Source organism: Mytilus trossulus, chromosome 3 (assembly GCF_036588685.1).
Source record: "Mytilus trossulus isolate FHL-02 chromosome 3, PNRI_Mtr1.1.1.hap1, whole genome shotgun sequence".
NCBI classification, from domain to species: domain Eukaryota; kingdom Metazoa; phylum Mollusca; class Bivalvia; order Mytilida; family Mytilidae; genus Mytilus; species Mytilus trossulus.
In genome coordinates this window covers 83644027-83658893 of record NC_086375.1, presented here as the reverse complement: position 1 = coordinate 83658893, position 14867 = coordinate 83644027, and the positions used below count along the sequence as shown (strand labels likewise).

The window sequence follows — 14867 nt, the reverse complement described above, 5'->3', positions numbered from 1 at the left end:
ACGGACGTCGACGGATAAAACGGACCCTGAACGGACATGAAACGGAAATAAACGGACGTCTAACGGATAAGAAAGCCGGACGTCTAATGGAGAGGGGAAAAAAACCGGATTGAAAAATGTTATCCGTTCGGCGTCCGTTTACGGTATCTGTTAATTGAGGTATGACCGGGATTTACTATTATTTGTCTGTTTGTCCTTTTTCTATTTTAGCCATGGTGTTGTCATTTTGTGTTCGATCTATGAGTTTGAATGTCCATCTCAAAAGATCGGTCGGAAGATCCAAGGAATGAACTTTATATTCAGAAAAAAGAGACAACTTATAATTTACGTAAACACTGTCGCAAGGCAGTTGCGATGAATAGAATCGATGAAAGAGAAAAAATAATGGAAGCAAATATCAAAAACAAAAATTCATTTTATAGACTTATTAAAAAACAGAGGGGAAGATTAAGTAATCATATAGATGAACTATCTGTAGGAGACACAGTGTATAGTACAGAAAACAACATTCTAAGTGGATGGAAACATCATTTTGAAAATTTAACAAAAAATTCTATTCATGAACATTTTGATAACAAATATCAACAAAAGATCGAACAAGAATATATTGATATAATTGACATTTGTAGAGCTATGTTTCAGCACCAAAGTATTACTGAAAATGAAATAGTAGAAGCTTTGAAGTTATTAAATTTAAATAAATCACCAGATATATTTGGAGTTTCAACTGAAAACTTATTATATGGAGGACAATCTCTTATTTATCACCTTAAAGAACTCTTGGATAGTACTTTTAGACTTTGTTATATACCAGACGAACAGAAATTAGGGATAGTAATTCCGCTCTTTAAGAATAAAGGAAGTTGTAAAGACAGTAAAAATTATCGTGGAATAACAATTACTCCAACATTATCCAAACTCATTGAGGCTGTTTTAAAGATCAGAATTAATCCTGACATTATAAAATATCAAAATCCATTACAACGTGGCTTTACTAAAAGAACAGCACCATTAAACTGCTCTTTTATTATAGAAGAATATCACAAGGAATGTATCGAGTTAAATGATCAAATAATAATAACTATGCTTGATGCAAAATCTGCATTCGATGCTGTTAAACATGCTGGGCTTATCAGAAGATTATATCAAATGAAAATTCCGGAACAATCTATTTTAATTATTGATAATCTATATAAAAATGCTGTTTCTTGTGTTAAATGGAATAATCAAATATCGGACACTTTTAGAATAGAACAAGGCGTAAGACAAGGAGGGACTCTTAGTGCAGACTTGTACAAAATCTATATAAATACACTTTTAGACATTTTAGCTGATTCAGGATATGGAGGCAAAATTGGATCGATTTCTTGTTGTGCTCCTACTTGCGCAGATGATTTAGCCATTCTTAGTAACTGTCCGTATGAAACGCAAATTTTAATTGATATGGCCTTTGATTTTAGTAAACGTGAGGCATACTTACTACAACCAGCAAAAAGTTGTGTTATACAGTCTAAATCACGTCACCATGAGAAAGTAAATGAAAATTTTTGGAATTTAGGCAATTCTGTTCTTCCAACTTCTAATAAAGCAACACATATAGGAATATGTCGTACAGACGATGATTCATGTAAAGCAACAATAGATGAGAATTTAAAGAAAGCAAGAAGGACACTATATAGTTTAATGGGGGTTGGACTTTATGGCGAAAATGGACTAGATCCACAAACTTCAATGTCAATAATGAATACTTATATTATACCGATAATGTTTTATGGATTGGAAATAGTAATCCCTAGAGGAAGATGTTTAGAAACTTTAAATATCCAATTTAAGAAGTTCTTGAAACAATTGTTATCTTTACCAAAAACAGTAGCAGATCCTGCTATATATATGATTTCTGGGATGTTACCTGTAGAAGCTCAAATAGATGTAAAAATTTTAACTTTTTATGGAAATATTACAAGACAAGGAAAAAATTCTATTGAATGGCAACTAGCGGAAAGGCAATTAAATGTTAAATCTATTAATAGTAATAGTTGGTTTAGTTTACTGAGGAAAATATTTTTGAAATATGAACTTAATGATCCTGCACAATACTTAGTTAATCCAATTAGTAAATACCAATGGAAAAGGGAAATAACTTCCAAAGTTCAAAAATTCTGGATTGAGAAGATACTGAATCAAGCAAAACTTTATACCAGTTTAAGATACTTATCGTTGATATATAAACCAGGACAATGTCATCCTATTGCAAATACAAATACTATGAATTCAAGGGAAATTATTAGAATTCCTACAAAATTGAAAATAGCTACTGGGAGTTACATTCTGCAAACAGTTAGAGCTAAGTTTAAAAGTAATACAGAACTGTCTATATTCAAACTGTGTAATGAAACAGAAGAAACTTTACCACATTTCTTATTAACGTGTAAAAGTTTAGAAGATATCAGAAAACCAATTTTGGAAGATTTAATTAATTCCTGTAGTGAAGAACTAGCTGCTTTTAATATGAAAGGTGAACATTTTGACATTTTACAACTGATCATAGATCCCTTTAATTACATGACAATGTTAAGAAATGAAAAAGTTTTTAAAGTGATACAGAACATTATAGATCCAAAATGTAGGCGATTATGTTACAATCTCCATTGTGAAAGATATAGACTGTTGCAATTAGATGATATAAAGAAAAAGAAAAGAAAGTAACATTTTATGAATCCTAAGTGTCAATTGGTTGTCTACTCTTAAACAGTGATATCTTTAGATAAATATTTTAGATTTTAAAATATTTAATGATTTGATGATATTGACATTAAGTCCAATTTTATCGTCAAGAATATGATGAACAATGTAAATAGTGTATAGTGATATTGGTGGAAGATATTTTTATTCATGATGTGAAAAACCAATACTCGGAAGAGGTGTGCCTACATTGGCAGAATATATATTACAGATTACAGATTACAGATCTCGTATCTTTCTCTCCGCTTTTCGAATAATTTTCATTTTTCTTTATTATGTAGCCTTTTTTTGTTTGATTTAAAACTTTTTTGTTAGAAAAAAATACGCACGTAGTAAAGCTTTATATTTTTTTACTGTCAAACATTCAAACATACTATCCACACTGATCACTGTCCACACTAATATAAGTATACAACATATACCAATTCCGGAACGTGACAACGTCGACCACCGACATTCATTTCTTTTCTACAAAAACACAACTATGGCGGATGACAACTCGACAATGCTTGAAAAAGCTGTTCAGATACTTGTACCACAGCCGTGCTTTGACAAATACTTTGTAGACTTTAATTTCTTTGAAGGTATACCGTTATAAAATATTTCTTTCTATATATAATTGTTAAATGGGAACTATACCTCAATTAAAACAACACCGGCAAATTTGTTTTGGAGTTTGGACTTTTGTAAATCTGTAAAACGCAAACAAACATTGGTCGGACACGAATAAATCTCGGGTCAGACACCAGGAAACCTGTACCGAAGAGGTTTAGTAGAAAATTCTGAAATATTCAAAGGGTTCAGGTGTCTGTTGGTTAAGTACACCGTATATCATGAATGCTTACCATTCTACCATGTCTTCACTACATTCTATAGTGTTAGTTTAGGTTTAGTGGTTAAGACTGATGGCTCCAGTGCTGTATGTCCTGAGTTCAGGTTGGGTACGTCTAAACACCGCTCAGGACCTCCTGAGTGCACTCAGGACATACAAAGTGCACTCAGGACCCTTTATAGTCATCGCATTTGCACACAGGATGTATGTATATATTCATTACATGCTGCTTATATAAGAATTAAATTTTGGTAGAATTTGAAATCGAACTTAGATAGATATGTTAATTTTTTTTAAATAATGAGGGCACGTGTCACTGATTACATGTAACTACTGAGCCGTGAATTATCCAATCAACAAAATTAATTGGATTATCTTTATTGATGTTTATGAATTGTGTTGTTTGTACAATGTTGCGTTTACAATAGTTGAGATTGTTTAATGTAGTTATTTAAATTATGCACTGTGAAAATAGTGAATTATATGTTTATGGAGAAAAAAAATAAGATAACCCATTCGATGTTCTTTTTCAGTTTATTTTTCATGTTGACGGCTAAATTATTTGTTTTTGTATTCTGCAGTTTATGAATAAAGAAAATAAAAAAATCTGTAACAAGTTCTATTTTTGTTTTTCTTTGTTATTTTTTCTCTCTCTCCATATCAACTTAATAAACAAAAACAATGTTTTCTAAATATCAAATTTTATTCTCAATAAACAATACACATAGTTAAATAGAAGACAATTACATGTATGTACAATATTTACAATAACAATATTCACAATTTAAGAAGTCTAATATCTTGGCTGTGTGCGTGCTGTCCTTGGTCCTTTCCTTTGGTTAGGCTTACGAGCAAGCTTCTGGGGTTTTGGTACTTCAAAATCTGAGCACGAAGACTTAGTCGTGGTTTGGATGGATTTTGTGTCGATCAACAATTTCCGAAATAGTCTTTCTCGCTGTTCTTGTGTTTTCGAAAACCAACATTGGTACGATGCGACATGTCTTCTGTGACGTTAAGCACGTTATTGCGTCAATGCCGTGAAATGCGACAGAGCAATTTGATAAATAGCTCTTGTATGAAAACTAACTAGTTCAGCTTTATTAAATTTATATCCATAGATTAGGCAGGTATTACTGTTTCCAAAAATATTAAAAGTATTCTTTAACTTTTTATAATAGTTTAAAATAATGATACAAATATTACCAAAACGTCAAAAATATGCGTGTCAGACGTAACAAATTATTCGCAAAATCACTTTTGCGGGAATTTTTGTGGTCTAATAAAAAGTTTAAAATCCGCGAAAATTCGCATGAATGATAAACGTCTAATATAATTTATGACGCTATTGCTGTTTTTTGTGTTGATCGAACGGTAAAAATTTATTTTTTCAAAAATGAATAATCCTCGCGATGGTCAGGTTTCTGAAAATGGTAAGTTATCCAAATTTATCGCTTTTTAAAATATCAGATGATTTAAAATTTTGTTTTTATAAATTATTCCTACAAATGTGCTTAGATAGGCCATTTCAAATCTGGAATTTTACAGCACTCGCACCACAAATAAAAACGCATTGGCCTCGGGAAAATGTCTTGCAAGATTGTCCAATGTCGAATTTCGCCGCTTTTTACAAAAACATTGTCCGTTTCAACGTCATTTTATTAAATATTCAATTTGTAGCATATAAAACAGTGCTTTTTCGTAATTGTGCTTTTACCCCACAATACGATAACATACTTTTTGATAAGCTGTTAAGTCGAAATGACTTCGTTTTTTAACAAATCAAATGTCTTGCAAGTTTGTCCACTGAGCAATTTTTTACGTTTTGGACGTTTTCGATTCGGGACGCTATACATATATGTGTATTCAAATTATCTCTAAAAGTTTGTTCTTTGTTTTGGTGTTAAACACCACATCATGTATAAGCGACATTTGTTGTATTTTATTGACCTGTCATCAAAGGTAGGAAAAGCCGGACATCAGGCGACCTTAAGTTTAAATAGTTGCAATAACTGTCGAATAGGATCGGAGTCGAACAAATCTCGCCACGAGCGTATCTTAAAATTACCATGCTTTTGGTCACTTTATATGAACTCATTAGGACAATCATCCTCCTAGGCCTTCGAATTTGAAAGCAGTTCGTATTATCATATGATATATGAACGATATTTCATTGTTTTTAAATAACAAGTACGGTTCGATTTTACGTTTTTAAGATCAGAGGACAAAACAAAATAACCAAATTACAAATTTCGAAAATAGATAGAATCATAGAAACCACGATAAGAACTGCAATTTATAAAAGTAGTTATAATCAAATAGAAAATGAATAATTATCTAAAATGGAAAAAAAAACATATGGTAATTTGTCAATAAATAGGTAAAATATTAATTACAGAACAAAAGAATTTCATATCCGAGACAGAGAGAATTAAATATTGTAAAGAGATAAAGAAACTAAAAAGAAAAGAGCAAAAAAATAAAAGTTACAATAAATATAAAGAAAAATACAACACAAGCCGAATCAGAAGTCCGAAAAGTTCATTTGCTTGCGTATCTACCAGTAGCAAATATTTCATACATATTCAAGACTTTGAAGTATCCATATCGATCAAAAATGATAACAATCAAAACGAACAAAGTATACTCGATTACCGACGTAGAGACGTTACCAATTGGGACGCAATATCATGCGTAACGTCTGTACGAACCGAAAAGTTCATAATTTCCCATTCCATACAGGGAACGCTTCAAATCGATTAGTTGTACACGTACAATGTCCATCAGTTTGGTTGCAAGGTCTGGAATTGGTTGTGGTTTCCACTCAACGGCTTTCTTAAATACATGATTTATGGACTCGCAATTGTTGTTTGTCCATAAACGGTCATGTTTAAGCTGCACTTTCGGCTGACGGACATAATCTTCTAGACGGTCTAGGAGTTTAGAGTTGAAGTAGTTGGCAAACAAAGAATATTTCGAGCTCAAATTATCTGCTAAGTGATTAACTATAAGCTTAAAAGTCAATAATATATTCTTTTTTTATTTATGGAACAATACCATTAAAAAGTCTATTGTAGTATATCTAGAGATATGAAAATACGAAAGAATTATTCATCTTGATTTTTTAATAAAGAATATAACTAACACTTTTCAGTATTGATTTTTTTTTTTTATAAAATTCGAAAATCTTTACAAGGAAAAGGTTTACGATATATTTTTATCTATTAAGTTAATATACCTTGCTCAATCTCTGGAAACACTTCTCGTAGTTGAAACGGGGTTTTGATCCCCAAGGACGTCACATTTTGCAATAAATTTTATCTATATTTTTGAACGTTTTCAAATGAGATGAATGAAAATTTCCCAACTTTATGTAGATTTCTCATATTTCTCAACTGGCTTCAATTATTACAAACAAAACGAAAAGTTTATTTAACATTTTTGTTCAAAACAATATATCTTCTTTGTTCTATATTTTTCAAGAGACATCTTGGTTTTGTTTGTTTGCCAAGTTTACATGTATGAGGTTTGATCCATCACTAATCACTTCTAATTATTAAAGATCAGACGACCTAATTAACATGATAATTGATATTCAATACAATCATCGGTCATGCCTGACATATTTCATAAAAACGGCGCGTGCCGATGAAAACTCAAATAACTTCTTAAATATAAAATTGATTTTATCGAAACCAAAACTATAAGATGAAGAATTAAATTGTCTATCGAATGCATACCTTCACCACCCACTAGAACATAGATTTCATGTCCTGAGTGCACTTTGTATGTCCTGAGTGCACTCAGGAGGTCCTGAGCGGTGTTAGTGGGTACGTCTAAACACCGCTCAGGACCTCCTGAGTGCACTCAGGACATACAAAGTGCACTCAGGACCCTTTATAGTCATCGCATTTGCACACAGGATGTATGTATATATTCATTACATGCTGCTTATATAAGAATTAAATTTTGGTAGAATTTGAAATCGAACTTAGATAGATATGTTAATTTTTTTTAAATAATGAGGGCACGTGTCACTGATTACATGTAACTACTGAGCCGTGAATTATCCAATCAACAAAATTAATTGGATTATCTTTATTGATGTTTATGAATTGTGTTGTTTGTACAATGTTGCGTTTACAATAGTTGAGATTGTTTAATGTAGTTATTTAAATTATGCACTGTGAAAATAGTGAATTATATGTTTATGGAGAAAAAAAATAAGATAACCCATTCGATGTTCTTTTTCAGTTTATTTTTCATGTTGACGGCTAAATTATTTGTTTTTGTATTCTGCAGTTTATGAATAAAGAAAATAAAAAAATCTGTAACAAGTTCTATTTTTGTTTTTCTTTGTTATTTTTTCTCTCTCTCCATATCAACTTAATAAACAAAAACAATGTTTTCTAAATATCAAATTTTATTCTCAATAAACAATACACATAGTTAAATAGAAGACAATTACATGTATGTACAATATTTACAATAACAATATTCACAATTTAAGAAGTCTAATATCTTGGCTGTGTGCGTGCTGTCCTTGGTCCTTTCCTTTGGTTAGGCTTACGAGCAAGCTTCTGGGGTTTTGGTACTTCAAAATCTGAGCACGAAGACTTAGTCGTGGTTTGGATGGATTTTGTGTCGATCAACAATTTCCGAAATAGTCTTTCTCGCTGTTCTTGTGTTTTCGAAAACCAACATTGGTACGATGCGACATGTCTTCTGTGACGTTAAGCACGTTATTGCGTCAATGCCGTGAAATGCGACAGAGCAATTTGATAAATAGCTCTTGTATGAAAACTAACTAGTTCAGCTTTATTAAATTTATATCCATAGATTAGGCAGGTATTACTGTTTCCAAAAATATTAAAAATATTCTTTAACTTTTTATAATAGTTTAAAATAATGATACAAATATTACCAAAACGTCAAAAATATGCGTGTCAGACGTAACAAATTATTCGCAAAATCACTTTTGCGGGAATTTTTGTGGTCTAATAAAAAGTTTAAAATCCGCGAAAATTCGCATGAATGATAAACGTCTAATATAATTTATGACGCTATTGCTGTTTTTTGTGTTGATCGAACGGTAAAAATTTATTTTTTCAAAAATGAATAATCCTCGCGATGGTCAGGTTTCTGAAAATGGTAAGTTATCCAAATTTATCGCTTTTTAAAATATCAGATGATTTAAAATTTTGTTTTTATAAATTATTCCTACAAATGTGCTTAGATAGGCCATTTCAAATCTGGAATTTTACAGCACTCGCACCACAAATAAAAACGCATTGGCCTCGGGAAAATGTCTTGCAAGATTGTCCAATGTCGAATTTCGCCGCTTTTTACAAAAACATTGTCCGTTTCAACGTCATTTTATTAAATATTCAATTTGTAGCATATAAAACAGTGCTTTTTCGTAATTGTGCTTTTACCCCACAATACGATAACATACTTTTTGATAAGCTGTTAAGTCGAAATGACTTCGTTTTTTAACAAATCAAATGTCTTGCAAGTTTGTCCACTGAGCAATTTTTTACGTTTTGGACGTTTTCGATTCGGGACGCTATACATATATGTGTATTCAAATTATCTCTAAAAGTTTGTTCTTTGTTTTGGTGTTAAACACCACATCATGTATAAGCGACATTTGTTGTATTTTATTGACCTGTCATCAAAGGTAGGAAAAGCCGGACATCAGGCGACCTTAAGTTTAAATAGTTGCAATAACTGTCGAATAGGATCGGAGTCGAACAAATCTCGCCACGAGCGTATCTTAAAATTACCATGCTTTTGGTCACTTTATATGAACTCATTAGGACAATCATCCTCCTAGGCCTTCGAATTTGAAAGCAGTTCGTATTATCATATGATATATGAACGATATTTCATTGTTTTTAAATAACAAGTACGGTTCGATTTTACGTTTTTAAGATCAGAGGACAAAACAAAATAACCAAATTACAAATTTCGAAAATAGATAGAATCATAGAAACCACGATAAGAACTGCAATTTATAAAAGTAGTTATAATCAAATAGAAAATGAATAATTATCTAAAATGGAAAAAAAAACATATGGTAATTTGTCAATAAATAGGTAAAATATTAATTACAGAACAAAAGAATTTCATATCCGAGACAGAGAGAATTAAATATTGTAAAGAGATAAAGAAACTAAAAAGAAAAGAGCAAAAAAATAAAAGTTACAATAAATATAAAGAAAAATACAACACAAGCCGAATCAGAAGTCCGAAAAGTTCATTTGCTTGCGTATCTACCAGTAGCAAATATTTCATACATATTCAAGACTTTGAAGTATCCATATCGATCAAAAATGATAACAATCAAAACGAACAAAGTATACTCGATTACCGACGTAGAGACGTTACCAATTGGGACGCAATATCATGCGTAACGTCTGTACGAACCGAAAAGTTCATAATTTCCCATTCCATACAGGGAACGCTTCAAATCGATTAGTTGTACACGTACAATGTCCATCAGTTTGGTTGCAAGGTCTGGAATTGGTTGTGGTTTCCACTCAACGGCTTTCTTAAATACATGATTTATGGACTCGCAATTGTTGTTTGTCCATAAACGGTCATGTTTAAGCTGCACTTTCGGCTGACGGACATAATCTTCTAGACGGTCTAGGAGTTTAGAGTTGAAGTAGTTGGCAAACGAAGAATATTTCGAGCTCAAATTATCTGCTAAGTGATTAACTATAAGCTTAAAAGTCAATAATATATTCTTTTTTTATTTATGGAACAATACCATTAAAAAGTCTATTGTAGTATATCTAGAGATATGAAAATACGAAAGAATTATTCATCTTGATTTTTTAATAAAGAATATAACTAACACTTTTCAGTATTGATTTATTTTTTTTTATAAAATTCGAAAATCTTTACAAGGAAAAGGTTTACGATATATTTTTATCTATTAAGGTGGTACCCAACACTTTCACTAAAATTAATTTGGCTCGTTTAATTTTTATAAAATTTTGACGAAGTATTTACTTTGACCCTTTAAAAAAAATATAAAAAATTCAAAAAATTTGAACCAAGCGTTTTATCAGAAAAATTACACTGGTTATATAGCAGTTTGACAAACACTCATTTTGGTCACTGAGAAGCTTTATATTGCCTTCACAACACAACGTAATTAAAACGTTTAGCTGATATTACAGAGTTATCTCCCTGTAGTGTTAGGTACCATCTTAAGTTAATATACCTTGCTCAATCTCTGGAAACACTTCTCGTAGTTGAAACGGGGTTTTGATCCCCAAGGACGTCACATTTTGCAATAAATTTTATCTATATTTTTGAACGTTTTCAAATGAGATGAATGAAAATTTCCCAACTTTATGTAGATTTCTCATATTTCTCAACTGGCTTCAATTATTACAAACAAAACGAAAAGTTTATTTAACATTTTTTTTTCAAAACAATATATCTTCTTTGTTCTATATTTTTCAAGAGACATCTTGGTTTTGTTTGTTTGCCAAGTTTACATGTATGAGGTTTGATCCATCACTAATCACTTCTAATTATTAAAGATCAGACGACCTAATTAACATGATAATTGATATTCAATACAATCATCGGTCATGCCTGACATATTTCATAAAAACGGCGCGTGCCGATGAAAACTCAAATAACTTCTTAAATATAAAATTGATTTTATCGAAACCAAAACTATAAGATGAAGAATTAAATTGTCTATCGAATGCATACCTTCACCACCCACTAGAACATAGATTTCATGTCCTGAGTGCACTTTGTATGTCCTGAGTGCACTCAGGAGGTCCTGAGCGGTGTTTAGACGTACCGGTTCAGGTTCCCTGGTACCCAGACTGGGGTTTAAACTATAATTGGTACTATGGGGGCCTCAATTAGTTAAAGTTCATCATAACAAATGGACAAATATGGCTGTATTTTCACCTCAAAAACTACTCTGTGTACAGACTTACCTGTTCTGTTTGGAAAGTTTTAATGCCTAGCATCCACTAGATATATAAAAGTTAAATGCATTTTGTGTTTACATGGTTTAAGAAAGATAAAATCTTTCTTGGTTTTTGATGGGCATTTTTTTCCCTTGCTTCAGAAGGTTCAAAAATAATCGGTCTCACTAATTAGCGACAACAAGAATTTCAGCGACAACAAGCGTCAACAAGCGACAACAAGAATTATTTTAGCGACAACAAGCGACAAGAAACTATTTAGTGACAAGAAAACATTTTTTTTTTTAATTAAATCTAATTATTGCAATAAAGATTAAAAGAATGTGCAAAAGAAAATAATTTTAGCGACAAGAAAGTTAAAATTGATAGAAAAAAAAGGAAACATTATTTACATATTTATTTTATCATCTATTATGTATAACAGCCAGTATTACGTTTAATTATTGTATTATGAGATTACGTTTCCTTGTGTTTTAGAACATATTATTTATCTTATAATTTGTTTTTTAAAACTATTTTCGAGCAATATATATTAAGCTCGCAAAATGAATTAGTTGTGCATCATTGTCCTGAAAATATTGACACAAATTGTGAAATACAAAGAACTGAAATCAAACAAAAGGAAAAGAAAACTGAAATGTGAATGTTTTCATTTTTTTGTTTTGTTTATTTCCTCCACTTGTGATTTCCTCATTAAATGATATTTATCATGTTTATGCATATTGATTGAAGATGAAAGGAAATTAATGACAATCTTGAGTTTTCAAAAGGTGTTCACTATTTACAATGATTGTATATTCTGGCGCGTGTAATTGCATAGTCTGATGCGTGTACAAAGTTAAAGGTGTTAATTGGGTTTTATTGTAGCAATACAACAGGGGACACGCGCGTCGTTAATCTCATTTGATGTTCCACATTGTGTGAACTGTTATTACCGTAGGGTGAAGCCACATCTAATGTTGTTCCTATCAAAAAACAATGAATTATGCTGTTAGAAAGGAAAACATATTTCATGTTTTTGTTTCAATAAATCCTTCAAAGCAAAGTTGACTTTTTTTTGTTTCAATTTCAAAGAGTGTGCATTTCCTTTGCTCTACAAAAAAAGAATTAGTTGTTTCGAGGCCATTCTTCGGAAACAATGAATAAAGCCTTAGCAGAGTACATAGGAACTTATCCTATTGAAGTAGTTAACAAGCAAATTTTCACTGATAACTTTGAATCTGAACAAAATATGTCCAAAACGTTAAATATCATGTTAATAATGAAAAAATCCTTTCAACAAACAAAATATTGCTGATGATATGCAAACTGTTAAAAAAAAGAAGCTCAATCTCTTTCTTCTTCACAAATGTTTAATTTCTTCATCTACCAATATACTACTATAAACTACACAATCTCTTTATTCCTCACACATTTTTAGCTCACCTGACCTGAAAGGTCAAGTGAGCTTTTCTCATCACTTGGCGTCCGTCGTCCGTCGTCTGTCGTCCGTCGTCCGTAAACTTTTACAAAAATCTTCTCCTCTGAAACTACTGGGCCAAATTTAACCAAACTAGGCCACAATCATCATTGGGGTATCTAGTTTAAAAAATGTGTCCGGTGACCCCGCCAACCAAACAAGATGGCTGCCATGGCTAAAAATAGAACATAGGGGTAAAATGCAGTTTTTGGCTTATAACTCAAAAACCAAAGCATTAAGTGCAAATCTGACATGGGGTTGAATTGTTTATCAGGTCAAGATCTATCTGCCCTGAAATTTTCAGATGAATCTGACTACTCGTTGTAAGGTTGCTGCCCCTGAATTGGTTATTTTAAGGAAATTTTGCAGTTTTTGGTTATTATCTTGAATACTATTATAGATAGAGATAAACTGTAAACAACAATAATGTTCAGCAAAGTAAAACCTACAAATAAGTCAACATGACCAAAATTGTCAGTCAACCCCTTAAGGAGTTATTGCCCTTTATAGTCAATTTTATAACAAATTTTCGTTAGTTTTTGTAACTTGTACAAAAATCTTCTTCTCTGAAACTACATGGCCAAATTAAACCAAACTTGGCCATAATTATCATTGTGGAATGTGTCCGATGACACTGCCTTCCAAACAAAATGGCTGACATGGCTAAAATTAGAACATAGTGGTAAAATGCAGTTTTTGATTTATATCTTTAAAACTAAGACATTTAGGGCAAATCTTTCAAGATTTAAATGTCAATCAGAATAAGATATATCCCCTCGCAAATTTTCAGATCAATCTGACAACTCGTTGTTGGGTTGCTGCCCTTAAATTGGTAATTTTAAGGAAATTTTTCAGTTTTTGGTTATTATCTTGAATACTATTATAGATAGAGATAAACTGTAAACAGCAATTTTGTTCAGCAAAGTAAGATCTACAAATAAGTCAAACATGATAAAAATTGTAAGAATACCCCTTAAGGAGTTATTGTCCTTTATAGTCAATTTTGAACAACTTTTTGTCATTTTTGTAACTTGAAATCTTCTTTTCTAAAACTATGGGCTATATTAAACTAAATGTGGCCACAATCATTACTATGGTATCTATTTAAAAAAAGTGTCTAATGACCCCACCTACTAACCAAGATGATCGACATCAGTAAATACAGTAACAGGTGAGCGACACAGGCTCTTGAGAGCCTCTAGTTCATTTCTTCGTCTATCTATTAGTCCAGCCCTGGCCTCAGTGACTCTTTTTTTTTTTTTTTTTTTGTCACTGAGTATCATTACATACAAATTTCTTTATATCTAATATATCTAATATTTAATAAAAAAAAATGTTTTCTTGTCGCTAAATAGTCTTCTTGTCGCTTGTTGTCGCTAAAATAATTCTTGTTGTCGCTTGTTGACGCTTGTTGTCGCTTCTTGACGCTTGTCGCTAATTAGTGAGACCCAAAACAATCAAACACCTGAATAATTTTGATACTGTCCACTCACTGACTCCGATAAACTCTTTAACTCACTTATAGTTGTGAAGATACCTGGTGTCCATGTCAATTAAGGACAATGAAAACAATACAAACTGTTTTTTTACCTGAGGGAACATCTCATAATTGTACCACAACTTAGTCAATTTTTACACCTTTTGCATGAAGGAAAAAAAATGCCCATCAAAATCCAAAAGAGATTTTATATTTCTGAAACACAAAATGCATTTAACTTTATTATATCTAGTGGATGCTAGGCATTAAAACTTTTCAAACTTTACAGGTAAGTCTGTACTCGGAGTTTTTTTTGGCATGTAAATACAGCCATATTTGTCCGTTTGTTATGATGAACCTTAAAGTTTCTCCCGATTTTGACTTGGAGATCAATCT

General features: G+C 31.5%; 2 protein-coding genes across 2 annotated transcripts in view; one reads left to right on the top strand and one right to left on the bottom strand.

Moving 5' to 3' along the window:
* LOC134712664 (D-beta-hydroxybutyrate dehydrogenase-like) overlaps positions 1-3477 on the bottom strand; it is an 18860-nt gene extending 15383 nt beyond the window's left edge. The window contains exon 1 of the mRNA XM_063574412.1: positions 3382-3477. The gene's annotated coding sequence lies outside the window, so the exon portion shown is untranslated. The remainder of the gene's footprint in view (positions 1-3381) is intronic.
* Positions 3196-14867, top strand: part of LOC134712665 (mannose-P-dolichol utilization defect 1 protein-like) — a 27367-nt gene continuing 15695 nt past the window's right edge. Inside the window, exon 1 of the mRNA XM_063574415.1 lies at positions 3196-3326. Within this exon, the coding sequence (XP_063430485.1) occupies positions 3227-3326 (100 nt within the window). The 5' untranslated portion in view covers positions 3196-3226. The remainder of the gene's footprint in view (positions 3327-14867) is intronic.